Source organism: Pteropus medius, unplaced genomic scaffold (assembly GCF_902729225.1).
Source record: "Pteropus medius unplaced genomic scaffold, Ma_sr-lr_union100, whole genome shotgun sequence".
Lineage (NCBI taxonomy): Eukaryota > Metazoa > Chordata > Mammalia > Chiroptera > Pteropodidae > Pteropus > Pteropus medius.
Genome location: NW_024347791.1, coordinates 7,094,112 through 7,116,017, shown reverse-complemented (window position 1 = coordinate 7,116,017; position 21,906 = coordinate 7,094,112). Strand labels below are relative to the sequence as shown.

At 33.6% G+C, this 21,906-nt stretch overlaps 1 protein-coding gene across 4 annotated transcripts in view; it reads left to right on the top strand.

Annotated features, from left to right (window-relative positions):
- The window catches only part of HCFC2 (host cell factor C2), a 50,622-nt gene that overhangs the window by 4,874 nt on the left and 23,842 nt on the right, over positions 1-21,906 (top strand). For all 4 annotated transcript variants that reach the window (XM_039877916.1, XM_039877915.1, XM_039877917.1 and 1 more), the window contains exons 4-12: positions 6,437-6,645; positions 7,435-7,519; positions 9,001-9,107; positions 9,214-9,402; positions 11,804-11,971; positions 12,525-12,577; positions 16,133-16,310; positions 19,244-19,447; positions 19,979-20,052. In XM_039877916.1, the coding sequence (XP_039733850.1) occupies positions 6,437-6,645; positions 7,435-7,519; positions 9,001-9,107; positions 9,214-9,402; positions 11,804-11,971; positions 12,525-12,577; positions 16,133-16,310; positions 19,244-19,447; positions 19,979-20,052 (1,267 nt within the window). The remainder of the gene's footprint in view (positions 1-6,436; positions 6,646-7,434; positions 7,520-9,000; positions 9,108-9,213; positions 9,403-11,803; positions 11,972-12,524; positions 12,578-16,132; positions 16,311-19,243; positions 19,448-19,978; positions 20,053-21,906) is intronic.

Sequence of the window (21,906 nt, the reverse complement as noted above, 5' to 3'; positions counted from 1 at the left end):
GCGTATACTTGAAACTAGTAATAAAATTTTTGAAAAGTTGCAGAAAAAAATGGAATGAGCTTGATTAACTGCTTCTTGGACATTTGCAATTCCTTTTTTGAAATTGTTCATATCCATCTTCATTTTTCTTTTTTAAAAAATTGAAGTATAAATTATATACCATAAAATTTAACCCTTTTATATGTACAATTCAATGATTTTTAGTAAATTTACAGTATTGAGTAACCATCAAAAGAAACTTATCCATTTGCTGTCAGTCCCATTCCCATCCTGATCCCCAGGCAACCACTAATCTACTTTCCATCTCCATAGATTAGCCTTTTATAGACATTTTGTATAAATGTGATTTTCTGCATTTATCTTCTTTCACTTAGCGTAATGTTTTTGAGGTTCGACCATGTTGTAATGTGTATCAAATATTTCTTCCTTTTTATTGCCGAATAGTACTCCATTGTATGGATAGATCACATTTTGTTTATCCAGTCATCAGTTGATAGACAATTGGATTGTTTCCAGTTTTTGAATTTTATGAATAATGCTACTATTAAATATTTGCATACAGGTCTTGGTATGGACACATATTTCTTTTTCTTGGTCAGAACCCTAGCAGTAGAATTGCTGGGTCATGTGGTAGATTTATATTTAGCTTCGTAAGAACTACCAAACTATTTTCCAAAGTGGCTATACTATTTTACATTCCCGCCAGCAATGTAGAAAGGTTCTAATTCCTCCACATCCTTGCTAACACTTGTTATTGTCTGCCTTTTTATCGTAGTCAATGTAGTGGATATAAGGTAGTACCTCATTATGGTTTTAATTTGCATTTCCCTAATGGCCAATGAAATTGAACATTTTTTCATGAGCTTTTTAGCCATTTGTATATTTCTTTGGTGAAATTTCTATTCAAATCTTCATTGATTTTTTTTTTTTGTATTCTTATTGAATTGTATCCTGAATACAAATTTGTTTGTTTTTTTTTAATCAGAAATGTGATTTGCAAATATTTTCTTCCAGTCTGTAGCTTGTCTTTTCATTTTCTTAATGGTATTTTTTGAAGCGCAAAGTTTTAATTTTGATAAGTCTAGTTTATCAATTTTTTCTTTGATGGATCATGCTTTTAATATTTAAGAACTCTTCCTATTTCAAGATTATAAAGATTTGTTCCTCTATTTTCTTTTAAAAGTTTTATAGTGTTAGCTCTTATATTTATACCTGCGATTTATTTTGAGTTAATTTTTATGCCTGGGGTAAAGTGTTTAAATTCATCTTTTTACATGTGGATATCCAGCTGTCCCAACACCATTTGTTGAAAAGACTAGACTTAGCATCTTGGTTGAAAATCAATTGGCTCTAAGTGTAAGGGTTTATTTCTAGACTCAGTTCTGTTCCATTGATCTATATGTCTAGCCTTATGCCAATACCATACTTTAGCTTTATAGTAAGTTTTGAATTCAGACTATGTAAATTCTCAAATTTTATTATTCTTTTTCAAGAGTGTTTTGGCTGTTGTGGGTGCTTTGCATTTTTAAATTTTAGAATCAACTTACCAATTTCTGCAAAAAATTCTGCTGAGATTTTGATAGGGATTGTATTGAATATATAGATCAATGTGGAGAATTGCTATCTTACTAATATTGACTTCCAATCCATGAACATGGAATGTCTCTTCATTTATTTAGGTCTTCTTTAATTTCTCTGAGCAGTATTTTGAGATTTTCAATGTACGAGTCTTGCTTTTACTTTGTTAAATTTATTTATAATTTTTTATTCTTTTTGATGACATTTTGAACAGATTTGGTTTCTTAATTTCATTTTTGAATTGTTCATTACTAGTATATAGAAATACAGTTGGTCTGTGTATATTGATCTTATATTCTGACTTTACTGAATTCATTTATTATTTTTAATTGTATTTTCGTGGATTTCAGTTTTTATTACTGATTCTTAGGAGTCCTTTATAGTTTTTGTTTAATGTTCCAAATATTTTTTCCAAGTCTTCTATTTGACTATGTTTTTAAAGAGTTTTCATTTTTGGTCTATCAAATTTGACAGTTTTTTCTCTTGTGGCTTTCTGGTTTTGGATCTTGCTTAGGAAAACTTTCCTACCTCAATATTATAAAAATAATTTTTCTATTTTTTTTCCAGTACATTCACAGATTTGGTTTTCGTTTGAAACATCAATTCACTTAGAATGTATTTTTGTGACTACTGTGAGGCTTTTTCTTTTTAATAGATTACCAATTCTCCCACCACCCTTTATTAAATAAGCCATTTTTTTCCCCTGTTAATGTGCATTCCCGTCTGTGTCATATCTATATCCTCCTATAAATGTGCCTTTTTCTAGGCTTTGTAGACCAGGGGTTACAAACTATTCTCTGTAGGTCAAATATGGCCTGCTGCCTGTTTTTGTTAATAAAGTTTTATTGGAACACAGCCATACCCATTTATTTACATATTGTCCCAGGCTGCTTTCTATTAAAAGAGCAGAGCTCAGTAGTTGTGACAGACTTTTTGACCTGCAAAGCCTAAAATATTTATTATCTGGCCCTTTACAAAAAAAGTTTGTCAACTCTTCTTTTAGACTCTATTCTGTTTCATTAATATAATTACCTTTCTGTCATTAATTGTGATGTTCGCTCTAGGTTTTTAGTATGTCTTTGATCAGATTAAGCAAGTTTTCTAAAATTCTAGTTTGCTAACTGGTTTTTTCCTCTTTTTAACAACAACAAAAAAATGAATGTTGAGGTAGTTCTCATTCACTTCAGGTATATAAAGAACTTACTGTTTCTTTTTTTTTTATTTTGTGACTATGTTATTAAGTTCTGCAGTTAAGTTCTCCTCTAATTTGAATTCTTATTCATTTATTTTCAGTATTGTTTCATAATAAATGCTATATACTTTCCTTTGATTATGGCTTTGGCCATATTCTTAGTTAAACCTTACTTTATTGTGTTACAGTATTCTTTTCATATTTTGCTGAATTCACTTTGCCAACATTTATTTTTACTATCTATAGTCATTAATGAATTTCCCTTTATTGTCTTTATTTGGGGGAGTAGGGTGCTGTTCTAATCTGATTTGAGTATCAGGATTATGTTACCCCTGGGCTGTGTTCTGAGGCTGTAGGAAGTTCTCCATCTTTTATAATGCTTAAAAAACATCATTTCTTGAATACTTAGTAAAATTTCCTATAATTGTCTGGAATTGGCATAAGTTGGGGGGATGATCTTTGCCTGCCTTTTCAATATCTCTTATTGATCTGTTTAGATTTCCTACCTCTTCTTGAGTCATTCGGTACTTTATGTTTTTCTTGAAAAATCACCCATTTCATCTGTTTTTTTAAGTTTATTGATAAAAGTTATAAGACAATTCTCTGTAGATCTTTAAAATGTCTGTATCTGTAATTACAGCTCTTTTCTCATTCTAAAATGTATGTGTCATCTTTTTTCTAATCGGACTTGCTGGTGGCTTGTTTTTTTTTAATTGGTATTTTCAAAGAACCAATTTTTTTGTTTGATTAAAATATTTTATTTTCTTTAACTCATTTCTTTAATTTTTTTCCCCTAGTTTCTTTTAAACTTCTAATAGTGTGAATCCTTTTTCTAACTTTATTCTAACTTTTGTAATAATTTGAATTCTTTTTTTTAATGCCAGTTTATTTACTTTTTTTCATGCCATATGACATAATTTTTTTAACATTTTATTTTTTATTTTTCCCCCTCCCCTAATTTGAATTCTTATTCATTTATTTTCAGTATTGTTTCATAATAAATGCTATATACTTTCCTTAGATTATGGCTTTGGCCATATTCCATCGTTTTTGACATGTAGTGGTCTTGTCATTAATCTCTATTTTCTCTCTAATCCAAAAGTAATTTTGCATAATTTTAAAAAATTTCCAAGTGGAAAGTTTTGTTATTGTTGCTAATATCTAGTTTTACTCTATTGTAGTAATAAAAAAAAAAAAATAGTGTGGTCTGTGGGGTTTCTCTTTTTTGGAGATTGTCTTTGTAGTGGTCTGTTTCTCAGTCAATTTTTGTGATTATTCCAGAGATGTTCTTGAAGACTGAGTCCTTGACTGTTTGGGTACAGGGTTCTTTATTAAATCAGTGTTTTTAATTATTATTCAAAGCTATTTTAGTTTGTGGATCTAGGTCATATCAACTTCTGAATGACATGTTAAAGTCTCCAGATGTGATTGTGAATTTGTGTTTTGTTCCTTGTGTTCTTTTTCAACCTGTGTGTATTATTTTGTTGTAGACTTATATTTTGTAAATAAGACTAGCAATTAATCAGTATGAACTGGTATAGCATACTGGCTGACGTCTATTCTGATCTGTTTAAGTCTATGCTATATTAGCTGTTAAATAGTTTAATCCTTGATGTTAATAACTAATAGCTGGATTCAAGGTTCTTTTGTTTCCCCTGCACGCCCCCTTCCCCCAAGAGACTTTGTTTTATAATAGAAAAGTTGTTCCCTGCCCTTGTATTTTATGTCTTCTATCTACTTTACTTGTTGCCCTCCCCTACCCTGCCCCGCTTTTCCTGCCTTTGCTAGATATTTTAAATTGTGATGAGGGTGAATATTGTGTTCGTATATGTATGTATGTTTGTATATCCGTGTTCGTGTGTACGTGTATACACGTTTATGTAATTTTTATTTCTTATTCTGTGAAATGTCAGTTTATATCTTTTTTATCTATGTCTTGTGTGATTGGTCATTATCTTGATTTGGTAGGAGTTCTTTAAGAAAATTCGATCTTTTTCTGTGATGTGTACTAAATTCATTTTCACAGTTTGTCTTTTTTCTTTTGATACTGTTTATAGTGTTATTTTTTCCTGGTCATCTTATTAACTGCTTTTCATAAACTGTGCTTTCTTTTTCTTTTTCTTTTTCTTTACTTTTTCTTGATTTTTGTTTTTTTTTAAATTCTTTCTTTACTTATAGTGATTTGAAAGTTACATGTGCTAATTCTGTGCTTCCCTTAGTTGCTCAGAAATTACCAAACATTTAGGAATAGATTTCTACTTTTATCTTTAGGCTTTTTTGCTTACTTTCTTTTTCCATATGTTCCACATAATCATGAACCTTGTTCCAGATTACAATAATGTTAAGAAATTAATTTTTTAGTCTTTCTTAGTGATTATTTAGATCTCAACAACCACAGTTCTCAACATCAATTTAAATAGAATCATAAATTACTGGTTTCTTTGCACTATTATTTCTCTTATTCAGTGTATTCTTTCTTGGATTTCTTTTAATTTTTCCTGATTCACATCTAGAATCACTTTTTAAAAATATTTTTAGAATCATTTTTCCCTAAAACAATTAAATGGCTAAACTTTAAAGTTTTATATATCCTCAACTGTTTTAATTTTGCTCTCATACTTGATAATTTGATAGGAAATAGGTTTCTATAAAAGTCATTTTGCTCAAAACATTCAAAACATCCATGTCAGTTTCTAGAGTAAAAAAAAAAGCTATGTAGACATTGTTATGTAGACAACATTGTTATGTAGACAGCTATGTAGACAACATTGTTACGTAGACAGCTATGTAGACAACATTATAGAGTGAAAATTTTAAAAAAAGGAAAACTTGCAAAGCAACATTTGTCGTATGCCTCATTTTTACATATGTAGGTATTCATAGAGAGATCTTACGAATTATTGTCAATAGTGATTTTTTTCTGGTTGTCTTGTACCATGTAGTAAACTGCCCCAAAAGTTAGTGATGCAAGGTAACAACCACTTTATTATGCTCATGGATTCTGTGCTTTAGGAATTCATATAGGGCATAGCTGTGATAACTATGCACTCAGATGGGAAGGCGTGAATGGTCACTTCTATGTCTGATGCCTCAGCTGAAATGGCTCAAGGATGCACTCAGCTAGTACTGTCATCCTGTGTGTCTACATATGGCCTCTCCAGATGGTGGTTTTGTGATAGTTGGCCTTACGTAGTGATTCAGGATTCCAAGAGCAGGCGTTCTGTAGTAAAGCTGCATTCACCTTCTGTAACTGAGCCTCAGAGGGTAACATAGTATCATTTTATCATACTCTGTTGGTCGAAGCAGTCACAAGCCTCCCCACAAGGACAGGATGTAGACCCTTACCTCCTGGTGGGCAGAGTGACAGAGAATTTGCAGCTATATTTTGAAACAATTAGAGTTGTTGTCCTGGACAAGAGTGTTGGCTAAATGATGGCAGAAATTTTTTAGATCTCTTCTGTTCACTACTTATCTCCAGAAGTGTGCCTGGTACACAGCAATGTTTGATAAATATGTGTTGATAAATACGGGTTTCTGCCCTCCTAATGCCTTTTGGTACTATATGAATTTTTCACAATAAGCATACATTATCTTTATAGATAGAAACAAAAAGCAAATAAAAGGTATCTATGTGTTAATGTTTTAATTTCTTTCATGATATCCTAGATATTTAAATGATTTTTATGAGTTGGAGCTGCAGCATGGTTCTGGTGTTGTGGGTTGGAGCATTCCAGTGACTAAAGGGATTGTGCCTTCTCCAAGAGAATCCCACACAGCTGTTATATATTGCAAAAAAGATTCTGGGAGTCCTAAAATGTATGTCTTCGGTGGAATGTGTGGTGCTCGCCTGGATGACCTGTGGCAACTTGACTTAGGTAAGCTTAGCTCAATTCAGGCTCAGAAATTGGTTATGATTGATAAAGGCAAATAAAAAATAGCTTTAAAAATATTTTTGAGTACAGTATTTATTGAGTTGCACTTATATTTATATCTAGTGCTTGTAGCCATCCACAGGGCGAGTGGGTTGTGAAGTGAATGGTTTCTGATCAATGAGATTAAAAAAATGAATGTTTGATATATGACAGTAACTCTCCTGTGCTCCCTATAACTCTCCTGTCCTGATTTGCCTGGAATGGTCCTGGTTCATCTTATCATACCATGTAATTATCAGTAGTACCCTTGTTCTCTCTGTAAAGTAGCTCAGCTAGGGATGATCAAATTTATATGGTTACTCTACCTACAGGAAAGGCAGCATTAGTAAGGTTATTGCTGGTCAGTGAAAAATCCATGGGTAGCTCTTTTCGAAGAGGTCCTAGGAATGAATAATTGGAGAATAGATATAACTTTCACTTTTGACCATCTTCTGCACAATGTACACTTACTTAAAATGTTAAAATCCCTAATCTGGTCTCAATTCAAAATGGTGGCACCCTAAATATACTTCATTATTACAAGCACTAACATTCAAGTGTAAATAGATTTCTGTGAATGGCAGTTGATGTCAGCTGGAAATGTTTAAGATGAAATTCAAATAGTGGTTTGAAATATTTTTGCTTCGTTTTAATAAGTCCTTTTTGGCTTTATTTTTTTTTCTAAATTCTGCAAGTCGAGGTACTTTGCTGTTGTTAGATCAAGTAGCTAATATGCTTATTTTTTGCTTTTAGAAACTATGTCATGGTCAAAACCAGAAACTAAAGGGACAGTGCCACTTCCACGAAGCCTTCACACAGCCAGCGTTATAGGAAACAAGTATGGGTTTTTTTGGTTTTTGTTTTTACTTTTTTTTAACTAACTTAAGGAAGATAACACACAAAGAAGAGCGATGCTACTAGTTTCTTGGAAATATATTACTGAATTTAACGATATTTGATTATGCTTACTAAAGCTAAAATAACATGCCTGTGGAAGCTAAAATACCTAATGTGCCATTTTCTAATGCTGCCTCTTATACTTCTTTATGTTCCTTAGAATGCCTTGCACAAAATATGTATTAAGTTTAAAACAGAGTGTCATCAGACTGATCTGCACTCTGTCAGCAGGTTTGACACACGTAACTCACTGTTCGTTTTTGCATGTTTTTGGTAGTCCTTGATATGTACTCAGGTATGTACTCAGTATGTGCACTCAGAGATTATACTTTGGATGGAATTATGGTTAAACTATAGACTCTGTGACCAGATTACCCGAATTCAAGTCTCAGCTTTGCTACTTTTCCTCTATGACCTGGGGCAAGGAAACTTAAATCTGTCTATACCCCTATTTCCTCAAACATAAAATGCAGATGATAATAAAATCTATTTCACAAGGTTGTCATAAGGATTAAATGGATTAATACATATGAAATGATTCAAAAAGTGCCTGGCCCATAGAGAACACTTCTGAATGGTTAGCTGTTACTATCATCATCAAGTTACCTTATTTGTGCAACAGTGGACCAGGATTAGGAGTATTGTTTAAATAGAATTTAATTAAGTATTTACTTATGTAGTAGGGACTTTGCCTTAAAAGTAATGTTTTAGGAAACAGCTAGTTGTAATTTAGAACCTCATTAATTCTTTTAAAAAATAGACATAAACAAAATAGATATTTTTTAAACAGCAGAACTCTTTTATAAAAGGCTACTTTTCATTGAAACTATAATATATAATATAGATTTAAAAAATAGAGCTTCTCTGGTTGGCTTGAAGTCACATGGGCTCCAAGCTCTGCCCGATGAGCCTTTGTCCTTCAGTAGCCATTAGGCAAGTCTCAAGGACCCCTAAGGCCTGAGGAATATACTTTAAAGTTTTTCATTTGAGTGGTGTCAGTGGCCTAAGTTATATGAAACTTAATCTTCTTTGGTTACTATATGCATACAATTCTAAACGTGAGTTTGAATGTCATCGATCATCAGAGTGTCTTTCTGACTGAGACACCCTTAAGTATGTTACATACAATATTGATTGTCAGATGTGTTATAATTGGGATATTCCCCACTTTAGATAACTCACCAGAGAGAAATAATTTTGATTCTTCATTGCTTCATAAAATTTGCAAACTCTTGAGAGACCACTTTATTCATTATCTTATTCCCATTACCTTGACGTGATAAGTGAGTAACTAGTTCTGTAGCTTGGAGTCAACAAATAAGAAAGTTAAGTCTATTCTAGCATTTTAAATCTAAAAAATAAAATTAAAGCTTTAGAAAAAATTCAGCTACTTTATGTTCTTTTTTTGTTGTTGTTATTCAGGATGTACATTTTTGGTGGATGGGTTCCACATAAGGGGGAAAATACTGAGACTTCACCTCATGATTGTGAATGGAGATGTACTAGTTCATTTTCTTACCTAAATCTGGGTGAGTCTTTTTAGAGTTACTTATTGAAATAAAATGTATTAAACACATTTCTGTTCTGTTGTTTAAGAGAGTAATAGATTAGTCATGGATGTTTCTATTTCTTCAGATACAGCAGAGTGGACCACCCTGGTATCAGATTCTCAGGAAGATAAAAAAAATTTAAGACCGAGACCAAGAGCCGGACACTGTGCTGTTGCAGTTGGCACTCGATTGTATTTTTGGAGTGGGAGAGATGGCTACAAAAAAGCACTGAATAGTCAAGTTTGCTGCAAGGATCTTTGGTATCTTGATACTGGTAGGTAAGAGTATTTAACAAATAGTTTTTCCTTTAGGTAGATAAATATTCGAATAATGTCTGTCTTTTGAGAATTATTGTAAATGCCACTGCCTGCCTTTCTTTCTCATAATTAAAAATACATAAAGGAAATAATTATATAGAGATACTTTTCATTCCAGGGAAGTTTCTTAATTTCCCTCCCCTTGAGTGTAGACTGGTTTTAGTGACTCCATTCCAAAGAATAGACTATGGAAAGGGAAAAATAGTATCCCATATCATGTGGTAAGAAACTTACTTTTGTAGTACTGTTTCTCAAAACCCATAACCACACTCTAACTATGAGAATGTATATAGGGTCTACAGAATATGTGAACAATACTCTTTAAATTTTAAAAGTGATGAACAACTAGGAAAAAACTGAGAAATAGTCACAAATTGGAAGAGACTTAAGGAGACATGATGACTGAATGCAAGGTAGTACCCTAGATTGGATCTTGGAACAAAAAAGACATTAAGTGAAAAATCGAATAGTCTGTAGTTTAGTTAATAGTACTCTGATGTTAATTTCTTAGTTTTCACAAATGTGTTAGCATTAGGGGAAACTGAGTAAAGGGTATGTAGGAACTCTTTTTTTGCAATTTTTCTATAAATCTACAAATTATTCCAAAATAAAAAGATTTTTTAAAAGTATCACAACCAAAATTTTTTTAAAATATGAAACTCACATCCATTCTTCAATAAGTATTTATTGATTGACAACTGTGTACCAGGAATTGTTCTAAATACTGAGAATACAGCAGTAACAAGACTGATAATATCCCTGCTACCAAAGGACTTAAATTCTAAGAGAACGTGAGGGCAGGGGGATGATGGACAGTAATCAAACAAATGAACAAAGTAAGTTCAATTTCTGGTAAGCATATGAAGACAGTAAGAACAATGAGATAGTGACAGGGAGAGGTGTTCTAGGAATTTCAGGAGAGGGAGGGCTACTTCAAAATAGGTACGTAGAAAAGAATGAGCTGGCATTTGGAATGTAATCCAAGTGGTGAGAAGATGCTATCCATGTAAAAAGCTAAGGGAAAACACTGCAGAAGGAGTGAACAGCGAGTACAAGGGCCCTGAGATGGGAGTACTTGGTGTGTTTTTTTGGTGACGTATTTGAGCTGAGCAAAAGAAGAGAGTGCAGGAACAATGTCAGAGAGACAACCACAGGACAGATCGTGTAGGGCCTCGAACATCATGGTAGAGTTAAAATTGTTTTTAAAATACAGTGGTAAGTTATTTATTAGTTTTAAGGAGAAATATGCCATGGTCAATTGAACATTTTGGAACAGCCACTGCAGTCGTGTGGAAAATAAACTGTAGAGGTCAGGAGGGCACACAAGGAGACAAGATGAGAGGCTTCTGCAGTTGTCAAGGAAGTCTTAGACTGTAGTAGTGACAATGTATATGAGGGGAAATGGATAAATCTAGAATATATTTTGGAGTTCTTGTGGAACTGGCTGATAAATTGGGAGTGGCAGATGACAGAAAGAGGGAAGTGGAGGATAAAGATTTTAGCTTGAAAAATTTGGTGATATTTCCATTTACTGAGATGTGGAAGTCTGAGGAGAAAACAGGCTTGTGAAGAAAATTAAAAGTTCCATTTAGACCATGCTAAATTTGAAATAACAAGATGAAGTAGGCAGTTGAGTGAATAAAGTCTGCAAGCCAGTTGAGAAATCAGATCTGGAGATGTAATATGTGTTACATGAGAAAGGCATTTATATATAAAACATACTATGATTCCACTTTTTTTTAAGTGTATAAACAAAAATCTGGAAGAATACACTGGGTACTGAAGTATTATTTAAGAGGTGAAGTTATACCTTTTCTTAAAAGTTTTTCTCTCTTATCTGTGTTTTCTACAGTAGTATGCATTACTTTGGTAATGTAAACACATTTTATTTTAAAATTAAGATAATTGAAAAAATATTAAATAGAACAAAATTAGAGACTAAATGCTTTCTATGAAAGAAGCACATACTAGCAAGTGGGAGAGAAATGTAGAAAATTCAACTTACTGATCCATCTTTGAAATTGAGAATTATTAACTAAAGCCCAAGGATAAGTTTCAGTCTCTCTGAGAATGGAAGAAATATGTGCATGTGTGTTTCTCAGTAGTGAATATGTCACTTTAAGCAGATTCTCTAAGGGATCTGTGGCATTTAAAAGGGTAAAAATCATTGTCAGAACCTCGAACTATTTTCATTTGACCAACTATAGCTATGATCAGATAAGTAAATTTTCTCCCTCTTGGTAAACAGATGAAATACTCATTGCTAACATTTTCAGAGCTCCAGGTCCACACAGACTTTATAGGCAAACTGTCGATACATTTGAAACTTAAATGTATAATATCGATATTGTTCTTTAGAAAAACCACCGGCACCATCACAAGTACAACTGATCAAAGCCACTACCAACTCTTTTCATGTCAAATGGGATGAAGTACCTACGGTTGAGGGTTATCTTTTGCAGCTGAATACAGACTTGCCGTACCAAGCTGTGTCATCAGATTCTTCAGCAGCACCAAATATGCAAGGTAACATAATATTCACGCTTAAAGCATGTGTGCTCATGGTTTTTTTTTGTTTGTTTGTTTTGTTTTTAAAGATACTGCAGAAAAGCCTGTAAATAGGCCTAGTTTAAGAAATTTTATATGATGTTTTCTGTCTGGTAAATTCAGTATGTTGTGTTTCCACTCTGAAACGTGACTGTCTTACTATCATGATATAGTTGAACAAGGATATGTAGGGTAGAATGTTTCTCCTGCATTTCATTTTGATGGACTTTCTTAATTTGACAAGCTACTTGACTTCAGGAGATGGTTTTAATTAGCTTTCATAAATATTTCAGCTTTTTTCGAAAGTATTTTTAACAGGCACTCGGAAAGTAAAAGCAAATTTAATTTTACATGTTCTTCCAGAAAGGATTTCAGTCAACTATTAAGCAAACTATTAAGGAAGCAGATAAACTTTGAATGAAGATACTACATTTTTAAGCCTTAATATGTAACTTTTAAAAATATTTGATTGTAATATTTTTTATTGAAGCTTATTTAGAGCATATCCATCTGAACTTTCTCATTTCTGCAGGAGTCAGGATGGATCCTCACAGACAAGGCAGTAATAGCATCATTCCCAACAGCGTAAGTTAAAAAAATTTAAGATGGTAAATGAACATGTATGGTTACAATCCCATTTTTTATTACTGTTTTTAGCATATTACCCTAGGACAGGGATTTTCAACCCTGCTGCATATCAGAATCACCTCTCAGATTAAAAAGCAAACAGAAGCAGATTCTTAAACCTTTCCCCAGATCTAGTAGCAGAATCTTTAGACTGATGCCCGGGTAGCTCTGTTTTTAAGAGATGCTCCATAGACTGTTTTGACGTTAGCCCGAATTAAGACCCCCCTGGCCAAGAGGTTGAAGTCTAGCCTCATTACACATAGCATCTGAGGCTAATCCATTATAATTTATACTTACAGTATCTTGAAATCTATATTTTGACATTTCTTAATATCATACATTCATTTTAAACTTCTAAAGATACATTTCAAAAATATATATGAAATATATTTCTTTGCTACATATTTTGTTTACCAAAGAATATGAGTTGCCAAGTTCAGCACCTGTGTTTGTGAGGTTATTTTTTGTTAATGAAATGCTTCACAGTAGGTATTTGTGGAGACTAATGAATAAGCTTACTAGTATTTACACTGCTTTTATCTGGCAAACTGCTATCTACATTCACAGGAGACTCTTTTCAAGGGAAGTGATACAGGTATAGCTCATATATTCTGAACATGGCTGAGGACCAGTAATAAGCAGAAAAGGCTTATTATGTCAGGAAGGATATGTAACAGGTGAAGCCCATACAGTTATTTCTGAGCTGCCCATGTTAATAAACTACACACACACACACATAGTAGTCCCCCCTTATCTTTATCTGTGAGGGCAGAATACATTCCAAGACTTCCCAGTGCATGCACGAAACCATGGATGGTACTGATTATTTCTTCCCTCCATTTTCTTTCTCATATTTTTTAAACTCTCATTAATTATTGAATGATGGTCCTCTTGAAGTAATCCTCTGATGTTACTTTTTATTTCCTGTTTTCTATCTTTCTATTTTGCTTTCTTAAAAGTTTCTTCATTTATATTATAAATCTTCTATTCAGTTTTTAAATATATTCAACTACACATTTAATTTCTAAGAGCTCGATCTTATTTTTTATTTATTTTATATTGTCTTATTCTTGCTTTATAAATGTAATATCTTTTACTATCTTTAAGAATTATGCTTTTTAAAAATTTTTGGAGTTAATATTCTGCTCTCAGCAAAATCTCCTTTTTCAAGCTCCTTTTTTAAAAATTTGTTTTGATCTTGGACTTTCATGTTAGAGGCTGTCATCAGTTGTCTGGTGAGGCTTGGCTGTCTTTCACTGTTTAAAGTGAGGCATTAAAAGGAGCTCAGAAGGTGTCTTAGTCCATTTAGGCTGCTGTAACAACATACTATAGACTGCGAGGCTTACTAACAGCATGCTCAAGTTCTGGTGAGGACCCCGGTGAGGACCCTAGCAGTTGCAGACTGCTGACTTCTCATCGTATCCTCACAGTGGAAGGGGCAAAGGAGCTTTCTATGGCCACTTTTTAAAGGCACTAATCACCCCTTGAGGCCTTACCTCCTAATACCATCACCTGGGGGGTTAGGTTTTAACACACGAATTTGTGGGGGACACAGGTGTTGGGAAGACAGTAGAAGGTTTATGCATACAGTCATGGCTTGTTGATTAGTAGGCCCCAATAAAGTAATTGGATGGGGGATCCACAAATATCAGTATCTGTAGGTGTTTTCTCTTGGACCAATGAATTTCCCTGAGAATTCCCCCAGCTCTTGCCTAGGGTTATAAGCTGGTTCTCAGCTTCCTGGGAGCTTAGTGAGGGAATGCAGGAGTGAGTGGTGTCTCTTTGTTCAGCGTGCAGACTTTCACTTAATCCTCATGTTCATTGTGGTGCCCCTCCTCCGTCCTCACCTGAGGGACACCACACCACAGTCCAGAGCCTCACATTTCAACCTTTCTGCCTAGTTCTCAACTTCAGTTAGAATGGGGGAGAGAAATTTGTCTGGTTTCGTGTGCTGGAAGGGTAGAGCTGGGGCTACAACCACTTTTTATATAGTCTTTTGTATGACGGTCCCCAGGTGTTGACTTGTACTATGCACCTCGGTCTCCAGAGAACCTTGATGCCTCCAATTCTCAAGGCTTTCTGGACTGTCTGGCACAAATGGTTTGCCTCTTAGTGACTTTCCACCTATAGGCTCTTAGCCTTCAGCTTTTTCTGCCATATATCTTCTTACCTACTGTTATCTCTTCTCCCATTTTCCTTGTCCTTATAAGTATATACCTTTACACTTAAAAAAAAAAATTCCTATATGATTATTTGACTTAAGATTTTGGAGGAATCTCCTGAAACATGTGTTTAATATACTATGTTAACCAAAAATATCAGGGCTTATTTATTCTTACTTTATACACTTCTAGTTAGATGGGATATTTGATTTTTAAGCAAAGTGTACATCAAAGACACTATAACATGGAGACTTTGGAGTGAAATAAACCTAGGTTCAGATTCTAGCTCTGCTGCTTGCTGGCTATCTGACTGTCGGTAGATTATTTAAGATTTCTAAGACTCGTTTCTTTTTATGTTTAAACCAGGGGTTATATTATCCAATTTACAGATTTTCTGTGAAGATTAATTGAAACATTGACTTCATAAATATGTTTTACAATGCCCGTCATTAATGGTTGCAGCTCTCATCATCATCATTATTTGTTGACGGTAGCACCATTGCTATCGATTAGAGGGGAATTATAGGGCATGTTATGGACAAGCCTCCTTAGAGCCATGAGATATTATAATTGACAATATAGTTATAATTGACAGTGAAGGTGCAGACAGAAGAGTAACAAAATGCAGGTAACTAAAAAGGAGCAGCACTATTGGGGTGTTTGAATGAAGCCAGATCACTTTTATGGTTCAGTAGGCCTATAGGTATTGCTATATACTAACACGTTCACACTGGTGACTTGAAATATCAAGAAGTTTAAGTATGTTCATTATAGTGTGTTTAAGAAGGCAGAGAAAATATAATTAGAAAGATGCCTATCTAAAATGTTTAATGGTAAAGCATATTAATATGTATATGTGTTAAATCTTGATATCTATATGGAAAGCTCAGTTATACAGAATAATTCGTTTGCTTGAAGGTTCCGTGTAACTGAGATTTTACTTTTAGGAGTCATCAGAGCTGTAGTATGCACGTCTGACCTTGTTAAGAAAATTTGACCAGAATGTTAAACTCAGTTGCTTTGGTCTTACCACCTATGTAACATATGTATGTACTTGAATACTAACTACAGCTTATAAAAATGTAGATTTTTTCCCCTCAAAATTTACCCTTCCTTTCCCCTTCAGAACTGGTCTTTTTGAGGTTGGAGATTTAATGAAGAGAAATTGTTTTCTTAAACTATTACAAAATTTAAAGAAAGAATCCTATACAAATAAAAATATAATTGAAACTATTATATATTTCGGTAAACTTATTTTCAAAAGCATTAAGTTGTAAATTATTTTGCTTATTTTTACATGTATTTCTATTTAAATATTGCTTGCTACAATAAACTGTTTTATTTCTTATAGATCAATGATACAACAAACAGTGCAAAAACTGAACATATAGCTGTGAAAGGAACTTCAGTGAAGAACAAACTGGATCTCAAAGCATCGACTGATTCTAATGCAGTTTTACATTCGTGCTTGGCAACTAATGTTTCTAATCATAATAGTTGTGTGGTGGATATGCTAAGGAAAATTGAAGGTATAAAGAGAGTTTTGAATAAAGCTTTTTATAATAGTAGGGAATTTTAGAGTCTTTGAAAAAGTAAATGTTACATGGTTTTGATCCATTTTCAAAATAATAATATACATGCCATACTGACCCTCGTTATGAGTGAATACAAGATACCAGCAAGCACTTACTTGAATACTAATGAGCAGTTATGAGCTCTGGTTTAAACAAGGCGAGCTCTCGTATGACATTTGCGGTTGGCCAGTGTATTCAGTGTCACTATCTCATTACTATGTTTTCTTAGCACTTATAGCTATTTGACATTATTTATTTTGGACAGGGATATTGTCTATCTCATTCACCTCTATTTTCTCAGCACCCAGATCCATGCTTGGTAAATAGTAGTCACTTAGTAAATATTTGTATAGCAGGTAACTGGATTATCCTCAGAAAGATAGTTCATTTATGAGAACTGTTGATTAGAACATTGCATTCATAGGAAAGCTTATAATTTGGCGATCCTTATATTTAAAGTTCATTTGAGTGTTCTGAAGCCATTTGAAATATATTAAGCATTGCCTCTGATTTCAGTACCTAAAATTATTTTATAAATCTTATTCTGATATATCCCTGACATAGGAACATGGGACTTTATTTTTAATTTGAAAATCATGACAGCTGATACAAATTTAATTCCTCTTCAATGATTCAAACTTAATAAGATGAATATTCTTTATATTTCTGTTTTTCTTTGTAAGTCGATGGTAGGTAAAAATATTCAAGGAAAATAATTTCTTATAATTTTCTCATTTTATTGCTTAAGGAAGAGGGGAGTGCTTTTGTTTTACTGATTTTCTGATGTAAAGAAATCGTTTATTCAAAATTACAGAAGTTTGGTCCTCAGCCTCAACTTAAATTTCTTTCTTGCGGTGATTTTCTATGTCTATCTTACAAAGAAATTTATACTCTTGAAAACAAATATGAGTTTTGAGATTTCAGAATCTCAATGCACTCTAACTCCTACATTGTAAGGCAGTTTGGGTGAAATGAATAATAGGCAAATGGGAAAACCAGAGTGGTTGTACAATGACCGTATCTGTACCTCATAAACACTCAAATGTGTGAATAAATGACCATCCAATCTCAAGTTAAAATGAGGAAATTGGGCTTTTTCTCTGCAGGAGTAGCTGGTATTTTATAAGAGTTGAAGAGTGGTGTGATTAGGGGTGTGTGTGTGTGTGTGTGTGTGTAAAGGGCACTCTAGCCTCACTGTCAGGAAGAACTATAATGGGAAATGATTAGGATACTTTTAAGACTCCCACGAGCTGCATAGAGACTAAAACATTGGGTGGGATGGAGAGGAAGGAGCACGTCAGAGACTTTTAGAAAGTAGCATCTATTAGACTTGAAAACTGGTCGATATGAAACATTAAAATGAGTTGAACATGACTCCCAACTTTTTGGGTTGGGCATTCGATGGATGCTGATACTCATCAAGATAGAAAATACAGGAGCAAGAACAAATTTGGGGAAAAGATAGATTCAACTCTGAATTTCCTGTTTTTGAGGCACTCGAAGAACATTGGTAAAGATTTCTGATGGGCAGTTGGATGCTTAGGTCTGGAGTCTCAGAAGCAGTTCTTGGCTGGAAGTAAAAATTTAGAAGTTAAGGGTATCTAAAATGTAAGTTCCACAGAAGCGAGGACCTTGTCTGTCGTGTCCACTGCTAGATCCCCAGCACCTGCCATAGTGCCTAGGATATATGTATTTGAGAGATGTATGATTCATGAATGGTAATTAAAGTGCAGGGAAACTACGTAAAAGGAGAAAAGGCGTAGGAACACCTGCCTTTAAGGAGTCATTTGAGGAAGAGAAGCCAGCTAAAGAGATTGATAAGGATTCCTAGAAGGTTAGGAAAAGAACTGAAAAGATCGGTATATCATTTTTTTTTTCTTTATGGTGGGCATCACAGTTTGTGACCAGTGTATGCGTGTCTTTTATCTACCACGTGACTGTAAATAAGTTCATGAGCTATGGACCATGCCTGCTTTGTTTCACCATATAGAAACAAGCATAATGTCTGGTAGATAGTAAATCTTTAGTATTGTGAAATGCATGAATATAAGTCATATAAAGAAACAGCTTAAGAGAACATTATGTGGTCAGCATAGTTTACATTGCAGAAGGTAACGTAAATGAAAATTGAAAAGTATCCCTGAGAAATCATTGATGTTTGCCAGAGCCATTTCATTAAAATACATAGTGTGCTGGAAACCAAATTTTGGGAGGTCCAGGAAGTGTAGTCTGCTCTGAAGGAAATGAAAGAGGGGAGATGGTAACTGGAGAAGACTTATGGGGTCAAGGCAGATGTCCATCTGTTTGCTTGGGAGATGATAATATTTATGGACTGAAAGCCAAAATTACTGAAGAAAAAGAACCTTCGAATTCTAGAGAGGAATAATTGATGAGAGGATCCCAAAATATGGGGGAGGAGTGGAACCAAGAGCACATGCAGGAGGACAGATTAAACTTCCTTAGGAGGGAGGTCAGTGCATCCTATGAAGTGGGAGAGAAGATGGGGAGGATAGCCACAGTGATAAATAGCTTTCTAGTGTATGGCAGGAGAAGGCAGAAAATTGATGGCATTCATGCCTAATGACCCTAAAATGGGAAGCAGGGCCATTTGATCTGTAATTTAGTAGAGTTTGAGAACAGTGGTTTAGTGTTTAGAATGAAAGAGGATGTTGAGAAGTTGGACATGTTATGGCTATAATATACTTTATTTTTCAAAACATTTTATGTCTAATGGTTAATTCATATGTCTAATGGTTAATTCATTTGTAGTGCTCATGTTTATGATTTTAAAATTGAAAAATACCAAGAATTGTATGACAAGAACTATAAGATACAACAATTATCGGCAGGTATTATGTTAATAATTGATCGTCTCCCTTTAATTTTAGGTCCTCACACTTCAGCAAATATAGGTGTTCTAAGTAGTTGCCTGGACTTAAGAACAGTAATTCCTGAACCTTCTGTATCCAGTACTGTTCCCAGCGCACAAACTATGGTAACCCAGCAGACCATTAAAACTGAATCATCCAGTACAAATGGGGCAGTTGTTAAAGATGAAACTTCACTAACAACATTCAGTACCAAATCTGAAGGTTTGAAATGTGTTTCACATACTGTATTTTGAACCATTTTTGTATATAAATTCATCAGACTTCTTTGTTTTAGATGGGAATTGCATTTCATCTTGGATTGAATCATATGTAAACATACAAAACATTTCAATTAAAATATTATATAAAATACTCTGCTGTCTTACATAAAATATTTAAATCAGCACACACTGAAATACAATACTGTAAATATATTCAGCAATTTCTTGGAAAAGATTAGTTCTGGACTGTGGAGTAACAATTCTCACAGCTGATTTATTTCTGATTTTGTACATTCTCATTTTTTTTGTAACAGGAATTGTACTTCATAATTGGTAAACATTCTCTGAAGTTCTAGCTAGTTATCAAACCCTTGAAAAATGAACTTTATGAATTAGTTTGAGTTAGAGGATACACAATCGTAATTATTATGATTTTCTCCTTCTGGCTATTTTTGTGTATTTATAAATCTTATTTTAATGTGTCTGATGAGTGATGATGTAAGTCTTATCCGATAAATTGTTTAATTTTTAGTTGATGATACGTGTGCACTCCCTGCAACCAAGATCAGCCGTGTAGAGGCCCACGCTGCAGCGATGCCATTTTCTGTAAGTATATGACCCAGAGATGATATGCGTGTATGGAAGGTTAAATGTGCTTTAAATGCTGAGCAGCTTCGACATAAATTCACAAAAAGATTCTTAGATGTTCTCTAGTAATGATTTGACGTAGATTGAGAAATGGAAGGTTGAATAGAGAAATGTACACAGTTAAGTGAAAAAAGCTGGATAAAAATTATATACATACATACATACATACATACTGTGGTCGCAATTTTATTAAAAAATACACTCAATACATACATTCACACTCTCACAAGAGTCCATACACATCCACACGACAATACTAGATGACTTTTAACAGGTTATGGGGCCACGGATAATTTTTACTTTCTTCTTTATATTTTCAGTTTTTTTCTATAATGAAATGTGTTACTTTCATAATCAGAAATGTGTGTGTATACATATGTATAAATGTAAATTACAGTAATGGTTCTAAGAGTAAAAGGACATGTTATGGAATGTAAAACTTGAATGGCTCTATTGCTACTATTTAATAGCACAACAGAATAGTGCAGTATTGACTTAGACACACCTGGAGGGCAGCCCGCTATTCTCTGGCATCAGGTGGTTTTGTGGAAGACCGGAATTGGTCTGCACGGCACTAAACTTAAAATGCTAGGAATGTGCCTCACAAAGACACCAAGATAAGACAATACATGTTTGTGTGCATGTGTGTGTATATACTTTTAAATTTATTTTTAAATTATCAGTCATTTAACTTTATTGCTATAGGCAGGATTTTTTTTTATTTGACCTACTATTTACTTTTTAGAGTCTTCAAGAATTATCTATAAGTTTAGTTTTCTTTCAATCATGATTTTATGGATTTTGATCACATATTTACCTTCATCAGCTTTTATCTTTTCAGAAAATTAAGTACTAGTATTCTTAGACTCTTCTCAGGGAAGAATTATTAAAAGGAACTTTTTTCTCTTAAATCTATTTTGCAATGCATCAGCCAGAATGATATTTGTTATTTCAGTTGAAGCCAGTCGTTTTATAAAAGTTGTTGAAGAGAATTTTTACAGCTTTAAAAATGAAAACAAGTTCAAAGCTATTCCTTTTTTTAACCTTAAAGACGCCTAGTTAGCTCACTTTGTCGTGTGTGATAGCCTAAATAACTAATAATGTGAATTATAAGCATGTACCTCTGCTGTTATATATTTAAGACAGAAATAAATAACTGAAGTGCACATTTGTTTTGAGCTTCTGGAAACAGTGTCATTTATAAAGAAGATGGCTTAAAAAGGTTAGTTCCAGGGATAAGTATAATTCACTTATCACTAAAAGTAGCTTAAGGTAGAGGAAGTTGTTTTAAAGCAAGGTAAAAATGTAAAACTGTTTAATCTGCTCCTCTTTAGTATATACTAAAGTATATTCAAATTGCATTTTAGTTTTGAACATTTTTTCTCCTTTTAGGTTTGGAGAATCACAGGTATTTCAAGTATAAAGATCACTGAATTTCTGCTAGTTGTTTTTGAATCTAGAAATCGGCCAGCTTGGAATAAATTTTTTATTTGTTCCTTTTGGAGCAAGTTGTAATATTACACTAAAGGGATTATATTTTCTGAGAGAGTCTCTGAAATGACAATGTTCTATGAAACAGCTGGCATCTTTAACACATCACTGATTGGAAAGCATGCTAACTTCAGCCAGGTCGATAGTACAGAGCTACTGACTTGGAGAATGCCTGTCACTCCCTGTGTTTGAATTGGCATCCCTGTTTCACTGTTAGTTGACCTAATCTGTTAAGAGTTTATTTACTTATGAGCTATTAATATTGTGGTGTTTACCCATATACCTACTTGTAGATCACTGCATGGATTTATTAGATCTTGA